At 38.0% G+C, this 24331-nt stretch overlaps 3 protein-coding genes across 4 annotated transcripts; 2 read left to right on the top strand and 1 right to left on the bottom strand.

The window, feature by feature from the left end:
* Positions 1-666: 666 nt before the first annotated feature.
* Positions 667-4379, bottom strand: LOC121960213. 2 transcript variants are annotated; one of them, XM_042509844.1, is made up of 6 exons: positions 4244-4379; positions 1771-1887; positions 1649-1682; positions 1462-1523; positions 1301-1380; positions 667-1213 (listed from the first exon to the last, which is right to left on the bottom strand). In XM_042509844.1, the coding sequence occupies exons 1-6, from the start codon at positions 4275-4277 to the stop codon at positions 965-967; spliced, it is 576 nt and encodes a 191-aa protein (XP_042365778.1). In that variant the 5' UTR covers positions 4278-4379; the 3' UTR covers positions 667-964. The 2 variants fall into 2 exon arrangements, with proteins under 2 accessions (XP_042365778.1, XP_042365770.1); XM_042509836.1 differs by having other exon boundaries at positions 1301-1523.
* Positions 4380-7571: 3192 nt separating this feature from the next.
* Positions 7572-13749, top strand: LOC121949665 (translocon-associated protein subunit alpha-like). Its single transcript, XM_042495375.1, has 9 exons — positions 7572-7702; positions 8830-8948; positions 9044-9137; positions 9279-9406; positions 10475-10609; positions 11086-11162; positions 12039-12117; positions 12702-12795; positions 12929-13749. The coding sequence occupies exons 1-9, from the start codon at positions 7633-7635 to the stop codon at positions 12991-12993; spliced, it is 861 nt and encodes a 286-aa protein (XP_042351309.1). The 5' UTR covers positions 7572-7632; the 3' UTR covers positions 12994-13749.
* Positions 13750-15791: 2042 nt separating this feature from the next.
* On the top strand, positions 15792-19019 carry LOC121961308 (neuritin-like). The gene is made up of 3 exons (XM_042511251.1): positions 15792-15870; positions 16666-16822; positions 17525-19019. Exons 1-3 carry the CDS (start codon positions 15819-15821, stop codon positions 17757-17759), a joined length of 444 nt encoding a protein of 147 aa, XP_042367185.1. The 5' UTR covers positions 15792-15818; the 3' UTR covers positions 17760-19019.
* The last annotated feature ends 5312 nt before the right edge of the window (positions 19020-24331 follow it).

The raw sequence follows: 24331 nt of genomic DNA, 5'->3' as shown, positions 1-24331 counted from the left end.
CTATTTAAAATAGTGATTACAAATAGAAGTATGTGAATACCCCTGAGGACAATGCCACAGCTGTCCTGTTAATCAAAATAAATCATTATAAAAGCTTATCATCTTCCACACTGATTATTGCTTCCTCAACTGTTATCACAGTCATAAATTAAGTTGTGTGATGGAAAATACAAAGTGCAGAACAATGTAACCTTTCTTCAAGGAAGCCTAATTGAATGTATGTACTGCACAACAATATATCTTCATTTTATGGGCAGAAGCAGTGATGAGTGAGTTGCAGGGAAAGCATAAAACAGGCATCTTCTGCTCTGTGTAAGCTGTAGCTCAGCAACTCTTTTTGTTGGTTCAGATGTGATCAGTGATTTAAGAAGGTTGAAACATTGACTTATCAAAAGTAAGTGACATTAAGTGAGCCTCAGGAAAGATTGCTGCAAGAAGAACGAGCAAGTATTTACAGTACAACGACACTGACCATGTTTGAACGTCATTGTGCTGAATGATTTAACGCACTTTTTCATGTTGACCATAAATAATGTAACATGTAGGCTATATGAAGATCATTTTGTGACATCACATGAAGCCAAATATTGTGAGAAAACCAGACACTTAAATATTAAAATTTTTGGTTAAAAAACCATTAATAAAAGATTATTATCTGAAGCAGAGTATCTTGCAACATGTCAGGAGGGGAACTTTAATAACCCATCATTTCAGTAAAGATGGCATTAATATATGATCCCAGTTTGATTTAGCATATAATGAACAATTTCAAGATATTGAAATTAGCAACACCAAAACAAGGCAATTAAAAAACAACAACAAAAAAAACATTATCTGTCATAACTATATAATACAGATCCTCTGCATGAGCTGGGCTACTTCTCAGTTTTGAAATAATAACAAACAACAAACAGTGCCATCCAGTGGTGGCAGGTCAAGTTGCACAAAGACTATTTGTGGCGTCTCAGAGATGGTTGGCGTAGCCTTCTCCGCTGTCCACAGTGTCAACAGTTTTGGTGCGTTGATTTTGTACAGAAGCATACAGATCAGACATGCAGGAGAGGGCATCCATGTTGCCGTCATCATCCTTTTCTGACTCTGGCGGCTGCTCTAAATGAACCACATCTGAGTACTGTATCTGTGGAGAGCTGCGGCCTGACTGCAGCCTGGGGGGCTTCAGGGTCAGGTTGGCATAACAGTCCTGAGATTTGGGCTGGATGGAGAAGCAAAAAATATTTTAGGAGAATGATCTAAAACAATCCTGTCCCACACCTTTGTAGAAGGGGTTTAAAGACTCTACCTGTGAGTCAGAGCTGACTCTGTGATGATCCCTCTCAGAGGAGGAGAGCTGAGAATCAGCTCCAGTGAACAAAGTCATGCCTGCGGAAAACAACATCACACTGTTGACACAGATAGAGACACAGAGAGAGAGAGACACACACATACATACAGGGCACTTACTAGTCTGCATGTAACTTATGTTTCCATAAATAGGGTTGTCTTCCATCTGCCTCTGGCTCCGTCTTTCATTGGACAACAAAGATGACATTTGTTTTGTTTTTTTTGATTCTCGATTTGACTTTTAAAAATGCAGACCATTTAAAGAAGATTATTTTTCCTTTGAGCAGTGAATGTAAAAACTAAATACCTTCGTCTTGTCCTCGGGTTGCATCTCCCTTTTCCTGTTGCATTATCAAGAACATTACATTCACCACAGAGAAAAATTAATGTGTTTACAATGGATTTCTCATGACCAAAAAAGATTATTACCTGAGCGACATTTTGATGCACAGCAAAAAATATTCCAAAATAGTGAGAAGATGAGTATTGTGCTGATAGCCCCGAGTAGCACCTGCACATAAAATGGCTCACAAAATAAATTCTGACCTGGAGACACAGAGAAAAAGAATAATATTCATCATGGATCAGTTGAAATAATTGAAGAACCCTTATAGATGTGTTTCAACACCCATAAAAACACTCTTCTTTTAATTATAATTTGTGTTTCTTTTTTAATTTGGTTTTTCCACCAAAAAAATTGAGCTACCTAAACTAATAAAATTATACTGACTCATCACACTTGGCAAAATCCAGGAATTATGAATCTGCAAGTATTTTTAAGTTTTTAACTGTGGAATAACCCCTTGCTCACTTGCTAGATTGTGCAAAACAAGAGGTGCCATTTTCAGTGTGTCAGGAATCTTATTTCCATACTCACAGTTTACCAAACTGCATGTATTTTGTGAGGAAATTAAAGCATCTATGGAAAACATTTGCACACATGCAAACTTGCCACAGAAAAACCCCTCCTGCACAGTGAGGTGACAGTGCCAACCACTGTATCGCCTCTGTGGCAGCCAACACATGAGCAAAGCACTTTTAGCTAGTTTCTCTACAGAGCATGTTCCATAAAAAAACTTTGATACAGAATAAAATATTTTAAAAGAATTAATCAACTGTGTTGCACTGTGAACTCAAAAACACAGGCTGATTTTGGTCAGACAATATGAACATATCAAAAGTCATTTTGTTATTGGTTCACTGCAGCCTTATTATAAATAAACAGGTAAGTTTTAAGTTGAGCTTGTGTTGTATCTATAGAGAGCCATTGGCTTTGATTTGTTTTTGTCAAACTTGAGTCCCAAAAGAGGTGACCTTAAACTACAGATTTACTGTCCGCAGTGCTCTGCTATCTTCTGCAGAAGAAGATGTGGTTTTTACAGAGACACTCACACACATGAATGTGTGAATTGTGTTTGCACAGTGCAGTAGGTTCCTGTTGCAAGAACACATGCTCAGCAAAACATGTTGGAAGCATTTCCGATCTCAAAAAAACATTTGCAGAGCCTCCTTGCAGTCCAAAGTGATGCCTGCTCTGACATTTCACTGGATCTATATGGCGCTTAAATAAAGTAAAATATTCAATCAATATGCAATTTCTGTATTTTTACCACATTACTTAACGTTTTTGTGTGTTCGCTCCACTCTTTTTGATTTAAGCTTATTTTCTCAGTAAAGTCTTTGCAAACATTGTGCTCTCATCGTCCAAACACCATTAGTCCAAATGAAAGAGGAGAGGATGAAAATGTTCATCTTTTCATCTGAAAAGACTTTGTTGCCCCGGGCTTGATTTCTAAGGCTACACAAAGGCTGCCCTATAGTACCCTATTGGTAAGGTTTTAAGGTAATCTGCTGACACACTAATGTTGTTTTTAGTTATAACATAATGGGATATAATGCAGTAACACTTTCAGGCATTCGGTATTGCTATCGTGTTGATCAACTTTTTTGATTTAATGTTATCGCTGCTGAGTCAGCACTCACATGGGCATGAACACTGTAAGCTCCTTATGTATTAAATAGGGTATATACTCTATGTATCAAATGTGCAACTGAATCATTGTTTTGCAAGACACAAAAAAGTCTAAAGTCTTTCCACTCAAGTCACAAGTTTAGTCAAAGTTGCTGTGTCTCAATCTGTAATTTTCAACCCATGTCTTCTGCGTACTGCAACTGTTTTTTGTTGATCACAGGGTAATTTGTGTATGCAAGCAAAAATATTTTTCGTATCACTTTTTTCCCAGCTGGTGCTCAGTAACATAATGGTAATTCTTCATGGTTCTCTCCTGTAACTTGAGTGGATGGTGTCCAACTGGTTTAAACGAAGTGGATCTGGGGAATTAAGTGTCATCTTACTAGGAATTTTATTATACAACATATATTATGATAAACATACTGTTACATGAATATTACAAATCGCAGTGGCGTGTAACTTTATCACAATGTGAAACCCATTCTGTGCATGATGTTGCATGTCGTCGCCTTTGGGCAAAGCAGCACCAACCTAATTAACCCACTGAGTGATACTTAAACAGGCATCTGACTGTGTTTCACTGACTGCCTTCATCTTCTTGCAGTTTCATCAGAATTTTTTGGAAATGAATAATTAGATCACATTGTTACCATGGTAGCATCCACTGGTGGAGAATTTATTCCGATCCTTTACTTAAGTACAAGTACTAACACCACACTGTAGGAAATACTCTGCTAAAGGTGAAGGCCTGACACCGAAAATGTTACTTAAGTAAAACAATAAAGTATAATCAGAACAATTTGCATAACTAATCACTGTAGTAATGTAATTTGTATGTCAGAAATGCCCTTTAAAACTCACATCCACCCTTACATAAATTATGATCATGTTACGCCTCACTCTTAGGTTACATCTTCAGTCAAGACTTACCGTTTTGATGAGTCTCATTGCAGCAGTGACCCATGGCAATGAAGGTTTAAACAAGGACAGTTCTCTCCTTCTCTCTCTCTGTTTGTCTTACTATGCTGCAAGTGTGATGAACAAGACTAGAACGTCTGTTACATGTTTATCCTCACACGGTGTGATGCTACACTCGAGAGGCGAGACTTTTTTTCTGTTAACACATGACAGGATGTGTGCTTTTGCAGAAAACCACAAACTTTTTTTAGACTGAAGAAAAACATCAAGGCAACACATATTGAGGCTGTGAGCCACTTTTGACGATATTAAGGAATATTTTAGTTAAATTAACAAATTTTCATCTCAAATTAACCTGAAAATTCCTTTGAGATTACAAATGTAATATTTAACATGCTATATATAAGCAAGTAGCTACTTAATATGTTTATGTATTATTTTGTCATGTTTCAATATTTGAAAAGTATTCTTTTTTAAAAAAAAATAAATAAATACAATGGATAAATTCCCTTTTAAACCTCAGAATTCACAGGAAACAAGGAAACAGGATATATGTCAAAGATGATACACTGATACACAAATGCAGTGACACCTTTGCTATCAGCCAGTCACCACAGATTTCATAATTGTTTAAAGCCAGCCGTGAACTGTAAGCACAACAAGTGACTGACTGACTCTTTTCTTCTTGATACTGATTCTCATACCTGAACTTGTGCATGGGCCAATACTGCATACAGACACCACTGCACTGAAAAATATAATAATATAACCACTGTATACTACTAAACCTGTACCAATGTGAAACGGTTGCTATCATTGCTGTGTGGCACGGGTTAAGTTAAACCCTTTGTACAAAATGAAAAAATATATACATGAGCCATAAAATAATTAACAATTAGAATAATTAGCAATTCCAACAGCAAAAACATTTAGTGCAGCCACAATTTAGTAGCAATTACCCCAGTGCCACCCATCAAAACTACAGCCTTGCATAGTGAAAATGTTGCTTTTTTACTGGTGGGACTTTGCAATGTGAAATATTGAGAAATTGCTGAACTTTTGCTAATGGCAAACATTACACTTTTACCTGGAAATCTATTTGTCTCTGCTACTCTAAATCTGTAATTGCAAGTGGCTGCACAGTGCAACTTTCTCTGTAGGCTGCAGTTTAGGGCAGCAGAGGAGAAGAATTGATTTCCGGAAAAACTGCAAAACGGTTGAAAAGATGTCATAGCATTATGGGTACAACACGTGCAGTAAAATCTGGTCTGCACCTCCCAAAAGGGTCAATATTTGGCACACTATCAGAGGCGTCATCAGTCGGGCTTGGGTCAACGTTTTTTTAAAAATATATGTGTGACAATTACAATGCAGCAGCTATTGAAAGTATACTTAATAAAAGACCATAAACAAATACTTTCAATATGAAAACAACGCCTAGACTTGCGTACTCACGATATCCAATCCAGCATTTTAAGCAGTATTGGAGGCGTTTCTGATACTGGTATCAATATCGCAACAATTCTATCAGTATAACCGCTTTAACTATAGGTGTGAGGAGTGAAATAATGTTGATTTATATAACTGTTATCATATTAACCTCATAGGAAGGAAGCAAACCTCTCTCTGTAGCTACCTGCTAAACCTGGGCTGTATTGAGATCTTACAGAATGTGGATGTCCACAGGGATTAGAGATTCATTAATGACTGTTTACAAGCAAACTGGTATCTTGTCCTGGTTTTTGGTCATATTTTGGATACAGTGTTTACATGGAGCACAGTTAAAATGGTTATGCAGCTCTCTGTGTGCCTGATTCTAATATTATCCACACTTCTGTATTTGGTGCAGCCATGTGTTTGGCATCTCTACAGCCATCAGATCCTTTTGATTTCTGTACAGACTGAGTCCTTTCATCATTTGAGGATAACCCCAGTTTGTCTCCTAGATTCTGGATTTGCTTCGCCTGATGACCACTACAATGTGATATAAGATGCACATGATCAAAGAAATGAGGGGCTAAAATATTACAAAGGTAAACACACAAGCTACATGTTATTTACACCATTTGTATATAGTTCATGATCACTGTGATGTCCTGCAGCTCACAGTCATTTTTGACACCTATATTTATCTATCACTTGTTTTTTCACCCCCATCCATATGAAGACTGTTTGTCTTTAAAGATGAATTTCTTTTTTTTTTAGTTTGACAAATGAAAGTGTAGCCTTCCTCTTTTGTTCTGTTTAATCACTATTTCACTGTAGTTTCTTTCACTGCACCCTTTTCCACATTTGAGATGAATGTCACATCAGTGAAGTGACGACTCAGACCTGACACATCCTCCAGCTGGTTCTCAGGTCTGTTTTTAACACATCCCACCCACCAACGCTGGATGAGTTTTTCCCTGCAAGGTGTGTGGGCTACCATAGGTCAAGCCATGTCCAAGTTCACATCATGATACACAGTTATTTAAAGAGATGGATGTGCAGAAGAAAAAGTCAGGGTAGTTTAACTTTTAAGGATGCATCAAAGAAGATGGTGTGCACAGGACACAAAAGAGTGTAATTAATGTATTTATAATGACAGATTAAATATTTAGGAGCTCTGAATGTCATCCTGGTGACAACGTATCTGTATCGTCATTACATGATCACTGTTCTCTGCCCATAAGATGGTGTTTTGGCAGTGTGTGAGATCAGAGGAACAATTAGATTTGTAAAATAGATTGGGAGCAGAGAAAATCCATCACTCTGGTATAGCTTTTTTTTTTTTTTAACCCGGCATGTTTTGCCTTAAGATTTCAATTTGAGGTATATCGTGCAAATAAGCTACAGTGACATCTTGAGGTCCTTTTGGTCCATCCACATCCTGCACTGTCTTAACTTTCCGCCAGGTAGTTTCAGCTGCTCTCTGAACATTGATACAAAGTTCACCCTTACTCAGACACTGAACCGTTATTTTTGAATCAGACTAAATATTGTTTTATTATAAATTCACTGTATAAAAACCTCAAAGAGAAAAACAGAAGAACTGGATATTTACATTTTGACGTGACAAACACAGAGGAGGCCCCTACAGTGTGCAAAAAGGAATCCAAATCTGCAATCTCTTTAGAGACTAAAGAGTAAATAGCCTGTTGTCATTTCTTTTCTTTTCTTTTTTTTTATTTGCTAAATTTCGTTAGAAAAATGTGTGCGGGTTGTGGCATGCTTTCTGACTTCCTCCACAAGTAAAACACAACCCACTGGTGCTTTTCGAAAAGTCTGGTCCCTCCCAGTCGTCCTCCAGTCATACCTAACAGGCGGGTCTAACGTCCTGTTGTCCCGCCCCCTGCTCCGCCGCTGTCCTCTCCTCTCTGAACGCTGATGTGTTACTAACTTCTGCCCCCAACTCTGACAAAATGTTCAATTTCGGATCAAAATTGTTGCTTCTGTTTCTCCTGGCCTTCCCCTGTGGGTTGATATCCATCGGTAAGTCACCTTTCTCGGTTGAAACACACGGTTTGTGTCGTTATAGAGTTATAGTTACAGTTATAAAGTTATTAGACAGACTCACATTGACGTGGCAGAGTCCCGCAGCTTTTCACAAGCAGCTTTGAGTTTTCACCAGCGCTTCACTAATGTCACTGTGTGCATGCTTTATCCATATGTTTATTCATAGTAACAGGACTGCTGTAAGCGCGTCTCTTTTACTATGAAAATCATCGTCTTCTTCCAGCTGCTGCCGTCGAAACGTGAAAAAAATACGTCCGTCATTAAATGGGGAGTTAAAATTCACTTTTTGAGCCTTAGAGGTGAATTTAGACAAAGTCTAAAAGTGGTTGTGGATGCAGCAACAGTTAAGGGCGCCCTCATGCTGGGACACGTCACCATAGATAACATGGTAACTTACTACATGTTTGTGTTTGGTTTCTCTTAAACTTTTTTCCTGCTTACCTACATTAAAATTGGGACTTTAATTGTTCGTTTTAAACTGGCAACAAAGTAGCCAGTTTATGTGCAAAAGGGGAAATAAATCACAAAAGAGGAAATGTATCAACATTAACAATACGTTAAAAAAAATAGACTCAGCCAATTATTTTACATTGCATCTGAAATGCTCCTACTACCCAGTCAGTCCAGCTGAAACATCACTTTAAAGTGTTCATTCATTCATTCATTTGCTGAATGGGCTTACTGGTGTGTAATATTCCGGTTATACTACCATCAATAGATTTCACGTTTTCATTGTTTTTCAGGACACCAAATAACTCTTTATTGCACAGTTGACTGTTCTTCCTCCACAAAAAAACAGTTATTGACAAAATCTTTTCATATTTTTTACTTTGCATGGATATTATAGAGATTACTTTTATAATTTGTAGAAGATATCAACACACAGACAGTTGTGTGAAAGAAAGATATCAGTAAATTTTTACATATTGACCTAATATGGGCATTTATTGTCCATTTGGCTCACTAAAATCTAGCTGGCAGAGAAAACATGCTGAGCCAAATAGTTTTTAACAACAGAAAAACACAATCTATCTGTTTTATGATGGGACAATCTGTCACTTTTTCATGCACTTATATATTGCTGTGTCTTTTGCCCCACGCAGGCCACGTCTCTGCAGACCCAGACTCTGCTGAGGACATCGCTGAGGACCCAGATGCTGCCGTAGATGAGGAGGAAGATGAAGAAGACGTGCTTGTTGAGGAAGATCAGATACAACCTTCGGTATGTGGTGTTTTTTTATCATACAGCAGCACAACAAACTATGAGGTTTATATACAGACAATCAAGTAACGATGACATGTGACATTCCTCCTCAGGAAGGAGACGAAGACGACGCTGACGAAGGAGCTGATAAACAGTTAACGTCTCACCCTGATGCCGACACGACCATCATCTTCATGACAGGAGAGGGTTCGTTTGGCTCCTTTTTTTCAGGTTTTCAACAGTGAGCTGAGTCAGGCTTTGCTAGTACATCTTACATCCTAGTGATTTTGTTTTGTTGATGTTTTTTTTAAATATATTTGTTATTTATTGTATTCATAATGAATTTAGAGTTCCCTGCCAATGAAATTGTGAGGTTCCTGGTGGGTTTTACCAACAAGGGAAGTCAGGATTTCACCGTTCAGTCGTTGGAGGCCTCCTTCCGTTACCCCCAAGACTTCCAGTTCTACATCCAGAATGTAAGTTTGATCTGACATGTCATTTGAAAACAGGAAGGCAAACATTTTCTCCACGGTTTAGCTTTATCTGGAGTCTGATATAGAGCAAAATCATTTAGGAAAGCAATCATTTGTTGATTTGATTTCACTGAGATCATTAAAAAAATACTTAATACCAATGCGTCTGAAAGTTTTTGGGATGTGGTTGCGTAAGACTATGTTAAATTATAATTCTTAGAGATATAGAGGTTTGTAAAATATTCACATGGCTTAAATAAAACCATTAAAGGAATGTTTCATCCCCAAAATGAACTACTCACCCTGTGTTACCTTATATTCATGAAGAAAACTGTTTCTCAAGCATGCCTGAGTGAAGAATCCAAAAAGGTGTACATTCTTGATGAATCTGAGTCACAGAGTCTGTTTACAAACTTTCTCACAACTCATGCAGTATAATCCAAGTCTCATTTTTCCAGTCATATACTCAGTACTTCCCAAACACATGCATCTTTGCTAAAACCTTTCTATGTGAAACACTTCTGCATAAACAGCGCAGTCACACAACTCCTCCATGTGTGAAACTGTGTATGTTGAAGTATTCCGTTTTTAGTGAAAATGCATGTGTTTAGGTAGTACTGAGCACACGACTGGATAAATAGGACTTGTATTATGTTGCATGAGATGTGAGAGAGTTTGTAAACGGGTGTTTTGATACAGTTTTGGTGTGGTTAATGTGGTCCCCTATGACTTTAATTCATTAGGAATTTGATCTGTTCTGGATTCTTTGTTCACTGTGGAGGCATACGAGAAAAATAAAGTTTTCTTCATGAAATCAACATAACACAGGGTGAGCAATTGATCCACAAATAATCATTTGGGAGGTGAAGTATTCCTTTAAGTTCAAGTAAATTCAAATGCATCACAGTTGCACACATGCTCACACATTGCACACCGCATGGATTTCTAGCATTTTTATAAACTTTTATTAAAGACAAAAAACCTACAACATTAAATTTTGATGTATCTACTGTATGTGTATGTTTGTATTGCAAAAAAAGTCATTTTTTTAATGATGTATGTTTTGTGTAGTTCACAGCGTTGCCTCTGAGCACAGTAGTGCAGCCCCAGGCTCAGGCCTCCTTCGAGTACTCCTTCATCCCAGCCCAGCCTATGGCAGGTCGTCCCTTTGGTCTCGTTATCCTTCTCAACTACCTTGACTCTGAGGTAAAAATGTTTTTTATTATTTATTTATTGAAAAATTATATTTGTGGTAGTGGTGGTTGGTGCGTGAGGTCTGTTCAGGTGGACATTTTAGAGAAAAGATGTAGTGTGATGATGTTAGAGTGACTGTCAAGATATTCAGCAGGAAAGTTTTTGCAGCCTCTCAAATTTTGATGATTCATGAAAATGTATACCTGAAGAAGCCATTGTCAGCAAAGCAATTTGTCTTTGTAACAGCTATATTTTTCCCGTTTTTGTATAATTGGGATGACTGGCGGCCCCTTACTGTCATTATTTTCTGCTTGCTGAGCCTTGACTGTTGTTTCCATGCTGTTAACGAATGCTGTGATAGATGCTGAGTCATACTGACATTCTGATTTTTAAAGAGCAGCTCTATACATTTTCAAGAAAGTTCATGAAAGCTCAAAATACTTGCCTGTTAATAGTATTTGCTTACTAGTTTTTAAATGTTTCCTCAGGGCAATGTGTTCCAGACCGCCATCTACAACCAGACTGTCACCATCACTGAGCTAGAAGAGGGACTGGACGGAGAAACGTAAGGACTATCTTCTATCACGGACATACATTCATTGCTCTCACATTTTATTTCACTGAAAAAGTGGAAGGAAGACCGCAAGCTATATAATAGCACCAAACTGGCTAAATCAGAGTAGGCAGAAGACATATGAAAGACAGAAGGCAATGAGCTTATTAAACCAGTTTCTGCATCTCATTTGTATGTAAATAACGTGCAAATCTAATTATTTTGTCCACCTATTACTTATTTGAAATTTCCCTTAAGGCTACATCCAGATCTCTAAGGCTTCACAATACCAGCCTTTCCAGACTGTTGCACATGTAAGAACCTGTAAAAGGAGGTGTGAAATTGGCACAAAGAGATTAGTTGTCAGAATTGTGCTGCTGGGGCGAGATGCAGAAACTGTCACTGGCAAATTATTCAAGCCAAACAAAATGTTTTCCATCTTAAAATCTCCAAAACATTCGAAACTTGTTGCAGATACAGAACACTGAAAGTTCATTTTAGGGCACAAGGGGCCAATTTGTTAGACTGGTTTTCATGCAAAACATTGCAGTGGCTGTCGGAGGGAGCTGTTTATTTGAATATTGCTACTTTTGGTCGCTTGCTTTTGCTCCAGTATAATTTACATACATTATTTTTCATACCACCATTTTCAACCAAGTTTGTTGCTACAGATACTAAAATGAAAAGCATTACATTGGGTATGTAAGTAAAGTAGATTGCATTTCAGCCAAGGTGTAAATTAGGTCTTCAGTCATCCACTAGCCCTGCACCTCTCATAGTGTGGTTTGCAAAAATACACCAAGTAACTGTGAAACTCTTTGTTTTTTTTGGGTTTTTTTTTTTGTGATTTCCATTCACTGATTAAATATTTTTATTCTTTTTTTGCAGAATGTTCATGTACATCTTCCTGGGTGGACTGGTGGTCCTGATGCTCTTTGGGATGTACCAGGTCCTGGAGACAAGGACGGTATGTGTTAATCATCTATCAACTGCTTTATTCCTTATGTGAAGATATGTATTTTTGGTCAACATAAAGCACTTCAGAGATAGGTTGAATTATTTCCTATGTTTGACCAATACAATTGCAATTAAATATTTTTGTGTATAAAATTAACAGCAGAAAATGGAATATAGTTAACGAGAGCCCTTTTTACACAGAGATTGCACTATAGGGCCACTTCAAAGTTCCTTCTTCATGCCACCTTTGCTTTTTTACAGACAGCATGCCAGCATCGCTGAGTCAAAAAGAGGCGTACTAGGCATTACGTTTAACACAGCAGAGTCTGCCTCTAGTATGACATATATATCATACGTGTCAGCAGCACTTTCTTAACAATATCAATGACATGACATGTCAACAACAGTCGTTTACAGACTCTTTTGGTGGCTGATCTCTTCCTCTGCTTGGAGAATAAAGAGCTCCCGGGCCTCATTGTTTTCCCAATTTGCAGACATTTTTTAGTAGCAGTTATTCCTCTTTGAGTTCGCTGCCAACACTAACTGCTGAGATAAGAAAATGAGAAATGTTATCTTTCAACTTGTGTTTTGCAGAAAAAGAGACTCCCAGTGAAAATCGAGAAGGGCACTGGTGGTATGAGCGATGTGGACATCAGCTGGATTCCTCAGGAGACCCTCAATGTCATGAGTATGTTCATTTATTATCTCCAACTGTCACAAACAATAACAGTCTGAACAGAGAAGTGGTTTTAGCTTGTGTTACGGTTACTCTCCATGAAATTGTAGCAACACTAAACTGATCTTTACATCCTGTCTTACAGACAAGGCTTCCCCTAAAGCATCTCCACGGAAACGAACCAACAGGGCAGCTGGAGCAGATCAATAAAAATTTCCCTTCTCCATCCATCATCATACTGTCCATCAGGCTTTCAAAGCTCATTTTCTCACCACTGTAATACATCTCCAATTTACAATGGATCAACATTTCCAGCCCAAGCATTTTGTTAAAAATGTTTGTATGGACCTCAGCCTCTTGTCCTGCTGGAACCACGACCACACCGCATCCTGGGCTTAGACACTAACAGGACTGAACTACAGTCATTTCTAAAGGGACTTTTTTTATTAGTATGTGTGTGTGTGAAAGGTGATAAAAGATGAACCAATTAACTTTTGAGGGAAAAGGCAAAGGGATTTTGATAAGAACTACCCTGCACAAAGAAAGCAGGAGATTTGTTATCTGCATTTTTAGGCTTCAAACAATCCTACTTCATTTGCTGAATGAGGTGAACCCCCCCCCCCATCTATCATGTGAACACCATTGTGCCTTATCTGTACTGTGTCTGCGGTGCCTGCAAAGGCTTCATGTTAAGAAAAAAGTAGATGCAATTGATTAAAAGGTTTCCCACTGATTTCTTTTAGGTGGGGCAATGGCAGCTGCATTAACAACAAACTTTAAAACAGTGTTCTCTTGAAGTTTCTGCAGATTACCTGACTTTTTTGTTTTCACCGTGCTGTAGTGTAAATGTTCCTTGGTGGGACATTTCAAACTCTTTACTAAGTGCCAGTGGTGCAATCTGTCAGATTGCATGCCATTTTGGGGGGGAAAAGTATGTTTTCAGAAACAATAAAAGGGTGAACAAAATATATTTTGTCCCTTTAGTTGCTCTCCTGAAAACTATTTCCTAATTATATTGTTGTCTGTATTCTCTAGGAGTTTGTGGTTCCTTCAATTATAATTATGCAATCTTTAAAACACAGCTTCAGTAAAATGGGAACAGCATGTCACTGAGGGAAACTTGAAAGAACACAACTAATGATTATCTTCAGAATGGAATAAATGTTTGGTCAACCGAACTTTAGAGATCAATGAATAGTGTCCATTGCAATTTTGTGAGAGTCCAAATTGATGATCACCTTTTGTTTTTTAGTTTTGTTTTTATTACGACAAGCAATCAAAAAATCTAAAGCTGTTCAATTTATAATGTTAAAAACAACAAAAATGAGAAAATTCTCTCAACTGACAGGCTGGAACCATCAAGTTTTACTTATAAAACGATTTAAACAGACAAATATTAAAATAACTTTATTTCTGTTGACCAAATAAATGATCAATAGACTAATCATTGCAGCTCTAAATGACATGTTTTGAACCACAGAGTTTGCAAAACATTTGTTTTATGGGTCCAAATGTAACACGCCCACTGCAGTACCTTACACTGGGCCTGCAGGTTCTAGGTTTGACACCAGTCTCAGCAAGGGCAAAAGCCCATAACGCATAAAAGGTTAAAAGCTTTGTTTATAGTATAACATTTTTAAAAATCAAAAAGTGGGAAAGTTATTTATGCGTTATTTCATCATATAAAAGTCAATCCAACTTATCAGGGGATGGGGCAGGCAGTCACAAGGCTGGCAACATTAACCTTCAAGAAGCCACAACAAGTCTTCCTTTCACACATCCACATCATACATGCACAGAGAGCATTATGTGATAATGAGATATACAGTCAAATATGCTACTTTTAAATTTTGAAAAAGACTCTCAGAATTTTGTCTCTGTTTACAAATTAGCATCACATTGCCAGTTCTTCTTAGTAAATTTTTAGGAAATAATGCACTGTGACAAAAAAAAAGTTTTCTCACCCTTTCTAATCAATTGATTGGTAAATTAAAAATAATTTTAATCTCCTGTTTTTTATTTCCTCAATGTATTATATAATTATTCCAGCTCATTAATTTTCCTTTTTTTCGTTCTTTGAATACATTTAATAATTTATCCAATCTCTATTTTCCCTTGTGCAACATTTCCTATATTCCTCATGCTTATATGATAATGAGATATGCAGTCATATAGGCTATTTTTACATTTTAAATTGGAGTCTCAGAACTTTGCCTCCACTGTACTTTGTTTTTTGTTTTTCATTTTTTTTTTTTTTTTGCTCTGTATGCTGTTTAGTTTTATTCACTCAACCATGTAAAGCGTCTTTGGGTCTCAGGCGCTGTATAAATCCAAGCTATTATTATTATCATCATCATTATTATAATTATTAATATTATCATTATCATTATTATTATTATTATTCACCCCTATAATTAGTACCAAGTCACTGGATATTTTCAGTATTTATTCGGAAATAATGCTACTGTATATTAAAACAAAAAGTTTTCTCCTACACTTTGTATTTTCATTGTGAAGTGGACAGGACTGCGTCAGATTTAAACTCAGATTTAAAAAAAAACAAAAAAAAAAACATAGCAGTAGGCTTATGATACATGGCTAATAGCATATAGCCTCTGTGCTGTAGCTCCTACTTTGAGATAACATCACAGATTAAAAACTATAAAGTAAGAAAAAGTGTGTGATAGTGAGCATGGGCATCCTGAGAGAGTCCTCCGTGCGTTGCGTGAGTGTTGCGGGAGGGTTGTGCGGTGGTTCCTCCTCGGTGAGGTGAGGGAGCTGTCCGGTGCTGAGGGGGGAAGATGAGCTCAGCGCGCGCCGGGGGGCAGGTAACGTCAGCAGTCGGCCGGAGCAGGGAAAGACTGTACATACACACCCACCAAGTGTTTATCGCCGCTTAATCACTGATACACACCGACACACATAAATAATGGGCAGCTAATCAGCTCCGTGTGACTCAGCTCCGCTTTTTGATTCCGATTCATGAGTGCCTCGGCAGCATCCCGCGCCCTCCGCTTGGCTTGAAATGGGATGATATGGGATTTTTCATGTCGACGAAGATCGGAGGGATTCTTGCGTTTGCCTTGGGTAAGATATCTCAAGCTGCTCCGTGGGTTTTTATATTTAAGGCTGCGAGCCACTTTGGATGGTTTGACATAGAAAACTGTCTTACACCCTTTTCTTTTATCTCCCTGCATGAAAAATGTCACGCTATGATTGTAATCTTTATTTATCTCCATCAGTGATGCATGATGAGACCTGCACCGTGGCCAACAGCTTGTAGTACACCCATCGACGGTAGATACCGCTGGGTGTCTATACTTAGGTGATAGTGTGCAAGCTCCTGGACACGCGAATTCCAAAAATAAAAACCCAGAAATTGATCTCTATCACTCAAATGGCACTTTTACTAACATACAGTGCTTTAACATTGCATGTTTTGCATTGTCTTCTTGTAGAATGTTGTATTATGGACATGTTTCAGCATTTAAAAGCAAACAGAGAATTGCAGCCCATGTGGAAGGAATGTATGGGATGCAGTGGTCAGGACTATTATCTGGAAACAACTGCTCCACATCCCACTGCCCACTGACATCTGTCTTAAGTAAAGTCCAAATGACATTATAGCAAAATCTTACAAATTAAAAGGAATGTTAAAACACTTGCATGTATTTATGAAGTAAAAACAAACACAAAACGATTGAAAAATTGCATCATTTGGGGGAAAAGTTGCATAATCATAAGCAGTATTTGAGAAGGAGGAAGCAGGCTATTTCACACACACAGGAAAAAATTACCAAAACATAACAATTAAATAGTATAATTTAATAATAAATTATAATAAAGCCTGGTCAAATAAGCTATCCTGTGTGTGTCTTTCAGTATTCCTGTCCTTGATGGTGTCAGGAGAATCAGATGCAGATGTGAAGTGTGAGAACATTTATAAGGACTTTTCTGATTGTGTCCTGGAGCTGGGAGAGAGCATGGACAACTATCAGGAGAACGTGACCAGCGAGAGGGGAGTGGCAGCCGTGTGCAGGTGAAAATAACTGTCAGTGAAAGAGTGTGTGAACAGCATGCAGCATCCATTTGTGCACATGGGACAACCCCAATAGAATGATTTTATTTGAGCTGATTTAGTTACTTTAGAGCAGAGAAGGAGATGAGTGAAAGACAAACTCGCTTTGATGGGTTGCAATAAAAACCTTCGGTTCGTTTTGTATGCAGTGGTGCATGATTTAGTGGATTACTGCAGATAGATACAGTGTGAAGTTTGCATATCTTGACAAAATTCTAGAAAAAAAAGAGCAGATGCCATGATCTCAGAGGGAGAATAGAGAAATGAATGGTGCTGAGACACTGAGCCGTTGTACTAAATAATTTATGACTTTGCTGCAGCAGTAATGAAATTCTGGGGACGTTTTATGTCATTGTTACTGAACGTACCCCACAACCCCGGCACAGTATATTGAAGACAAAGGTGTACACACAAGCCTTCTGCTGGAAATTGCCCTCTTGCAGTATCATCTGTGATATTGTTTCACTCTATGATGCAGTTGCCATGGTAATTAAAGCTCAGTTTGACTTACTTGAAGCTAGCCGCCTGACTGATAGATTACTGGCAAGCAAATTAATCCACAACAGCCAGCACACGTCTGTGTGCTGTAGCCCGAGATGAATTCTAAGTGAAAATGGCAGACGCCAGCGTTGATCTCATGATGATCCCTTGTGTGTTCCGCAGCCACTGGGAAGCTTTCCACACATGTGCCCTCACGGCGTTGTCCGACTGTCAGAAGGAAGTCAGCTCCATCTGGGAGACTCTGAGGCAGGACTCCAGGAAGATCCGCTTCCAAGGGAGTCTGTTTGACCTGTGCAGCCCCAGCTCCTCGCCAACCATAAGTTCACCTCTTGCTGCCCTTTTCCTGCCTCTGATAGGTGTGCTGATCATGGCTGGGCCCGACTGGTACCCTGTATAGATGAGGGGAGTGATGAGGAGGGCCCCTTGGGTTCAGTCCTCCTGAGGTCAAACTTAAAGCCAAGGATTTAAGAGGGACGGGTGTTTAAATAAGGATTATTTTGACACAGAGCCCCAGAGGTCTGCGGATAAGCCAATCAATATTTGCTGTGATGAATAATGTTTGAAATCTCCTCCAGCTTGATCCTCCCTTACGTCCAGAAACTGATAGAGTAGTTTAGAACATTAAATTTTAGCCAACTCATCAGTCCAGGCCGACTATAGCAAGCACTCCAAGAACTCAAGGGATTTTAAAAACAATGTACCAGATCAGTCTGACACCTGTGGCTCTGGTTTACCATTATACAAGGAGTGGACACAATATCACGAACATCTGTGCAATCTAATGCAATGAGAGTTTTATTTATGAATCATGTTCAGTTTTTGTGGATTCAACTCTGTGGTCATTTTTTAAGCAGTGCTTAAGGAGTTTTGCTGGTTCTCATTTTTTTCTAACACTGCGAGGTGTTAATGCTTTTGTGCCCACTCCCTGTACCACATATTATATGGCTTTATCATGATATTTAAAGAAATGGTTCAACTTTTTGGGAGTTAGCTGAAGAGATATATACCACTCTCATGTCTGCATACTAAAAGCTAGTTTATGCACCCTTTACGTACAGATTTGTGTTCTTTATGTTAGTATAGATGCAGCTACTAGAAGGCACTAGAGGGCAAAATCAAAAGTTTTGGACAACCATAAGCATGGTGATGGTGGAGGGGGTTGTGATAATAATGAGACCATTAAATACATCGTGACATGTGGACGGAAAATTCTGTTCCCTGTGATACCGATGGATTCCAATCCGCCACTTTTGAAATGTCTTTGTTGTCCCCTATATGGTCGTATATCTGTGAATTAAGTTATGATCTCAGGTGGATGATCTTGTTTCATCCGTATGCGTAAGAAAATGCGCAAAAATATGAATGAAATGAACACAGAGTATGTTCAGAAGGCTTCATCTCTTTCTGCTTACGTATCTAACATTGAGCATAAATGAGCCATTGACATGAAGAAACTGCCAGCAGCTAGTTAGCTTAGCTTAACACATGGCTCCTATGGCTGCTCCCAGCCAAGAAATAGTTTGACACATCACTCCCAATGATTGTATATAAAAATGGACTCCCCAAAAGTGAAGCCAAAACATCTTGATCACCCCCTGATGGCTGGCTGCTGTATATGTCATAAGCCCTGCCCATCTCCAGATAAGCGGACTGGACATGCGCCAAATGTAAAAAAACAAAAAAGTACATGTCAAATAGTATAGTTTTGGTTGTTTTCGGTAGTACTTATCTTGCTAATGTTTTTTTAGAGTGTTAACCTTTCTGATATGATGGTTTTAATGAGTTATTTTATGTTATAAAAAAGGCTGTCTGCTGGGTTAGAGTTAGGCAAGAGGAGTGAGACTGGTTTGGGAATGCCAGGGTTAGCCAATCACAGGCAGAGTAAGGCAGAGTGGGGCGGGTCATGTCTTCACCATACTAGGGGAAAAAATGCATCTGGGATACTTTAGCTTCATTTTTTTATAGTGGGAGAGAGAGGAGAGGCATAGTCCGTCTTTATAAATAGTCCATTAAGTTCCCCATAAAACCACAACTTATCATTTTTTCACATTGTATGAATTAAACAAACAAACAAAATAATAATTCATTAGTGAGCTTTAGATGTGTGAGGCTAGCTGTTTCCTTGTGTTTTAGCTAAGCCGAGCTAACTGGCTCTTGGCTGTAGCTTTACGTTTAGTGTGCAGACATGAAAATGGTATCGACTGTTACATCTCTACCTAGCGAGAAAGCACGTAAGTGTATTTCTAAAAAAGCACATTAGTGTATGTCTAAAAAAAGTGGAACTATTCCTTTAATTAACAGCTAAAGCGTATTTTAGACATCCAAACCACAGATTTTAATTTCCAGTGAGTTTGTATAAATATAGTTAAGCCATCATGACATAATTAGCTGTCACTTTGCAGGTAAACTTTTAAATTAACATTTCACACAAAAACAAAAACAGCAATATCTAAGCAAATCTTTGCTCTCAGCCATTACAGAACTATTTCAATATCGTGTTAACTGAATGATTAGTGAAAGGACCAAAGGCCTGAGCTAGACACTAATCTGACAGTAATCAAACTGAAGTTGTCGCCTAAACAACGTTGAGATGTACTATAGATTATATGTCACTTTACTCTGTCTCCAAGTGTAGTAAATGTTTGTGTAAGTGACAATCAAGCCACTTGTTTCACACTTTTAAGCCCTTTTCCCCTCCAACACTTCAGCCCACTGTGGTTGATGTTGCACGGCTGCTACAAAGACACCAAAAACAGACATCTTAGACACGACATCATACATTACATACATACATTACATACAATACATCATCCACTTCTTCTCTTGCTCTCTCTGAGCGTCGCCCCACGCTTTGGTTCAGTCTTGATGCTCGATCAAACTTCTGACCTGTTCGTGCAAAAGGAAAATCCTAAGTGTGAATGTTCACTGTTATTTCACTTATTCCTGTTAAGCCTTGTGTAAAAACACTCACAAACATATTACTAAAACTAAGCTTTAAATTACTGAATCAGCACAGTCTGTCATGCAGTATATACGGGAAAGGATTCTATTACAGAGATCATATTGTCAAAGAGGAATCTGCATGTAATGCAGCTAGAAGTATAATCAAATTATATTTTAATGTCTGAGTACTCATACACAGTATTTTTCACTTATTAAATGCTTATGTATATAAATAATAATAAAGTCAAATTATATGCAATAGAAAGGCAAGGCTTATTTTTTTTATAAAATATCCATACACACTTGCTTTTTATTGATATATCCAATGACAGATCCATTTATTTATTCATTAATAATTATGGTATCAACAAAATAGATTTTTAGCTGTGCTGCTCCATTTATCTTTTTAATGCTTTTAATCAGTCTCATTTTGAGAAATTTTGGCTTGATTTTAAAGGGATAGTTATAGATAGTTATAGATAGATATTTTTGCATGGGGTTGTATGGGGTTTTTATCCATATTAAATACAGTAGATGTCAGGAGAAGCAGACTGGAGTCTCACACAGAAGCTGAGTAATGACGAGAAAACCAAACGGATTCAGTTCCCCATCTATGCTCTGGTCAAAACCACTCCATTGACAAAAACAAGCTTGCAGAACACAGGAGCTGCTGATCCACCGCTGCCTCCATCAGTTAGTGTATTGTGTGACTTTGGTGAATCTAAACTAAATGCTTTAGATGCCAAAGACTCACTCGAACACAAAATAACTAATTGTGTGTATGTGACCCAATAGCAGACAGACAAACGGATGCTGGGGGAAAAAAGAGTTTTACAATAGTGAACTGTGCATATGAACAAACAACAAATTAACAAACAAAAAACAACAAAGTCAGCTGAGGTTGAGGGGGGATCTGTGTTTCTGTGGTTATTTCAGTTGGAGGTGTGGACAGGATGACGGGGGGAATACTGGCAGAGATCTCAAAAAAGACTTAGCAAGACAAACAAACAGGCAAAAAAAATGGAAAAGATCTGAAAAATAGCTGGTCGCAACAAACAGTGTTCGGCAACAATTCGGCAGGGAGCGATTGTGGAGCTGGCTCTTTTGTAGGTAGCTGGCTTTATTGCAGGCAGGTGTGTAGATTGATGAGTGCCATCAGGTGAGAAGAGTGAGGGAGTGCAGACAAGGGGTGGGGGGAGAACAAAAGACAGATGAAACCCAAATACAAGAGGCACATACCAAACACAGAGAAGTGACTAAAAAAAAAAAAATTAACAAAAATCACACTCACACAGGAGTCTCCTAGGGCCAGATGGTTGAGACTGGTTGAGGCAGCAGTAGGCCAGCAACTCTCATGTTCGGGATTATTAAATGACTGTTTTTCTTAATGGATTCTGGCATTAAAGTGTGATATAATGTCTTAATGTTCCAGTTGTAAACTACTGTCTGACAGTAAGATAAAGCAGTGAAAAATACTGAAAAATAATATAGTATGGTGCACACTTAAACATTTATTTTTTTTTTTAGGTGGCTGAAACAAGTTTTGTTACTGATCCCTCCATAGCTGGTCTTTGCTTAGCTTCCATGATTGGACTGAAGATGTGCTGACTGACATAATATACTGTCTATTGATAATTAGTAAAACCCCACTTCCAAAAAACGAAACTATCCCTTAAAGCTTCAAAAGCAGCCGAGGACGACTGTAGTGAATCACCACAGAAAGTGTTACAGTTTTTAAGAATATGACTGTCATTAGTCCAGTTTATTTAACATAATTATCCCATAAACCCTGAGTTATCACCGACTGTAATGGTCTTTAAATCTATATGAAATTAGAATTCAAGTTAAATTTCCTTCACAGAGATCTGATCATTTTTCCTGTTACCGCACCAGTCACCTAGATTCAGAGCAAAATTAACGAGCACAAGCATCGATCTGTTTTGTTTGTCTGTTTTCCAAAACTGTGTCACCATTTGCATATTTCCTTTAATTCTGACGGTCCTCGCAGGCATTATCAAAACATGGACGACCTCCTGAATATTTTCATCTCTTTGATCCTAAATGCATGATAATTTGTGTCAGTGCTTCAGAATAATGAACAGTCTGATGATTTTTTTTTTACCTTGGACAACATGTACATTGATCTGTGCATGAAGTTAGGCTATATAGCTCCTCTGTGTATCAGCATCCCTTTTTATGCAGATTCATTACCCGCCCACTTCCCGCCTCCCTTAGCATGTTTGTTCTAGTTGTTTCTATTTACTTCACGTCTCACGAGTGATAGCATTATGTCATCCATTGTGCGTCTGGTGGTGAGAAAAAACAGTTGTGATGTCCTCGAAGCATGAGCAATATGTATGGTCACTTAAAGAGAGGACTGTTATCCCTTTTTGTATGCTGTTGAAGAAAGCATGAAAATGATTGTGTTATCATGAAGCATTAAACCATAAGAAATCAACCCTAATGACAGTTAGAACATGGACTACCTTCTGAATGTAAAAACAAGTTCAGTATCCATGTTTTTTGTTTTTTTTTCCAGTTTACTGATAGAAAAGCACACTATTTACAAGACTGTACAAAGCAATAGATGGCAAAGTAATGTGTTTGTAATAATAAAGCACTATGTTTAAAACAAACTGTGTGCATGCATCACCTTTAGGAAAAAATAATGGATAGCAAAGATCTAGAAATGGTTGACGAGTGGAGCCTTTAAATCAATGCAGGAAGTCCTCCGCTGTATGACTCTCTTACTATAATAGAGAATAGAGTTTCTGTTTTTAGCCCTCCCTGAAGCAAAGTGTTGATAATGAGCATCGCAACCAGTGTTTTTCAACTCGTTAGTGCTCTCCCATCTGCTCCTTTCCACCTGGACACTTCCAGAAGAGGCAGTGGTTGGAGAAAATGAGGGGATCAGGGCCCCGGGGTGGAAAACTTTGGAAGATCTAAAGACACGCTTGTGGTGTGTCCCTCATTAGAAGACCTCTCCCTGACATCTGAAGCATAATGGCCAATTATTTTCTCACCTGCAGTTTCCTGTCTGAGATGTAACGTTTCCATATGAACTGGTGGTGTTTTATTTAACAGCATATGCACACTTGTGTTGTACCATAATTTCTTGATGCTGGTGCCAACACCCTGAATTTATATCTTACTCTATTTTCTATAGTCCTATTGTGAACCCAGAAATGTTGAGTACCCCAAGGTTTTATTTTATAAAAGGTATAGTATGGGTCCCCAACATTAAGAAACTGCCCAGTGTTAACTTGCATATGTTGGCCAATTTACGTAAATTTGCACTACTTTGTCAGTCAGAGAATAACAGTCCGAAAATGACAATTCGTGTATTCATAAATATTGTACAATTTCTGACTGATGTGTAGTTATTTCAAGTATTTAAAAAAAAAAAGAAAGTTTCCTGTCTAATCCAGTCCTCTAAAACATCTAAATTGAATAAAAATGAATCAAAATCAGCCCAACTGCAGGTAAAATATGCAGATTTTTGGTTTAAAAATCCATTTTGAATTCTGAAAATATCAGAAATGGATTCAGCATCCTCAATAAACCTCCAAACCACCCTGATAATGCCCAAATAGGCCAGGCAGTTGCTGTACTGTCAATATATGTGATTCTTATTAAGTTATGCCAATAGCCCAACATATGCAAGTTAGCATCCACAGTTTCTTAATGTTGGGGACCCATACTATACATTTAGAACATAAAACAACAAAGAACATTTCTGGATTGACTTTGCTGGCAAGTAGACTATCTTCGGAGAGGAGGAAAAACTATGTACACCTGGTCTGTGATGTTTGTGCACTAGAAACAAGTCAGAGAGTTTATTTATATGAATAGGTCCATCTCTCTATTTGTTTGTATTTAAATCATTTTTTTTTTAAAAAAAAAAACTAAAGCTTGTGTTAAAGAATGCAAAGATGGCATTACATGTGAAAACTTTCCGAGCAACAATCGCGAAAATTTATCAAATTAAAGGTGACACTGGTCTAGAAAGAGTAGTCACGGGTCTGA

Source organism: Plectropomus leopardus, chromosome 2 (assembly GCF_008729295.1).
Source record: "Plectropomus leopardus isolate mb chromosome 2, YSFRI_Pleo_2.0, whole genome shotgun sequence".
NCBI lineage: Eukaryota > Metazoa > Chordata > Actinopteri > Perciformes > Serranidae > Plectropomus > Plectropomus leopardus.
Note: the sequence above shows the minus strand (reverse complement) of the source record. Positions and strands in the feature narration are given on the sequence as shown.

Excerpts from the sequence above, each read along its gene's own strand:
- LOC121960213 (XM_042509836.1), bottom strand. The coding sequence starts at position 4,277 with ATGGGTCACTGCTGCAATGAGACTCATCAAAACG. Across the intron at positions 1,683-1,770 it reads TGCATCAAAATGTCGCTCAG|GAAAAGGGAGATGCAACCCG; the intron begins GTAATAATCTTT and ends ATAATGCAACAG. Across the intron at positions 1,214-1,300 it reads GAGTCAGCTCTGACTCACAG|CCCAAATCTCAGGACTGTTA; the intron begins GTAGAGTCTTTA and ends TTCTCCATCCAG.
- LOC121949665 (XM_042495375.1), top strand. The coding sequence starts at position 7,633 with ATGTTCAATTTCGGATCAAAATTGTTGCTTCTGTTTCTCCTGGCCTTC. Across the intron at positions 10,610-11,085 it reads TCAACTACCTTGACTCTGAG|GGCAATGTGTTCCAGACCGC; the intron begins GTAAAAATGTTT and ends ATGTTTCCTCAG. Across the intron at positions 11,163-12,038 it reads GAGGGACTGGACGGAGAAAC|AATGTTCATGTACATCTTCC; the intron begins GTAAGGACTATC and ends CTTTTTTTGCAG.
- LOC121961308 (XM_042511251.1), top strand. The coding sequence starts at position 15,819 with ATGGGATTTTTCATGTCGACGAAGATCGGAGGGATTCTTGCGTTTGCC. Across the intron at positions 15,871-16,665 it reads GATTCTTGCGTTTGCCTTGG|TATTCCTGTCCTTGATGGTG; the intron begins GTAAGATATCTC and ends TGTGTCTTTCAG. Across the intron at positions 16,823-17,524 it reads GGAGTGGCAGCCGTGTGCAG|CCACTGGGAAGCTTTCCACA; the intron begins GTGAAAATAACT and ends TGTGTTCCGCAG.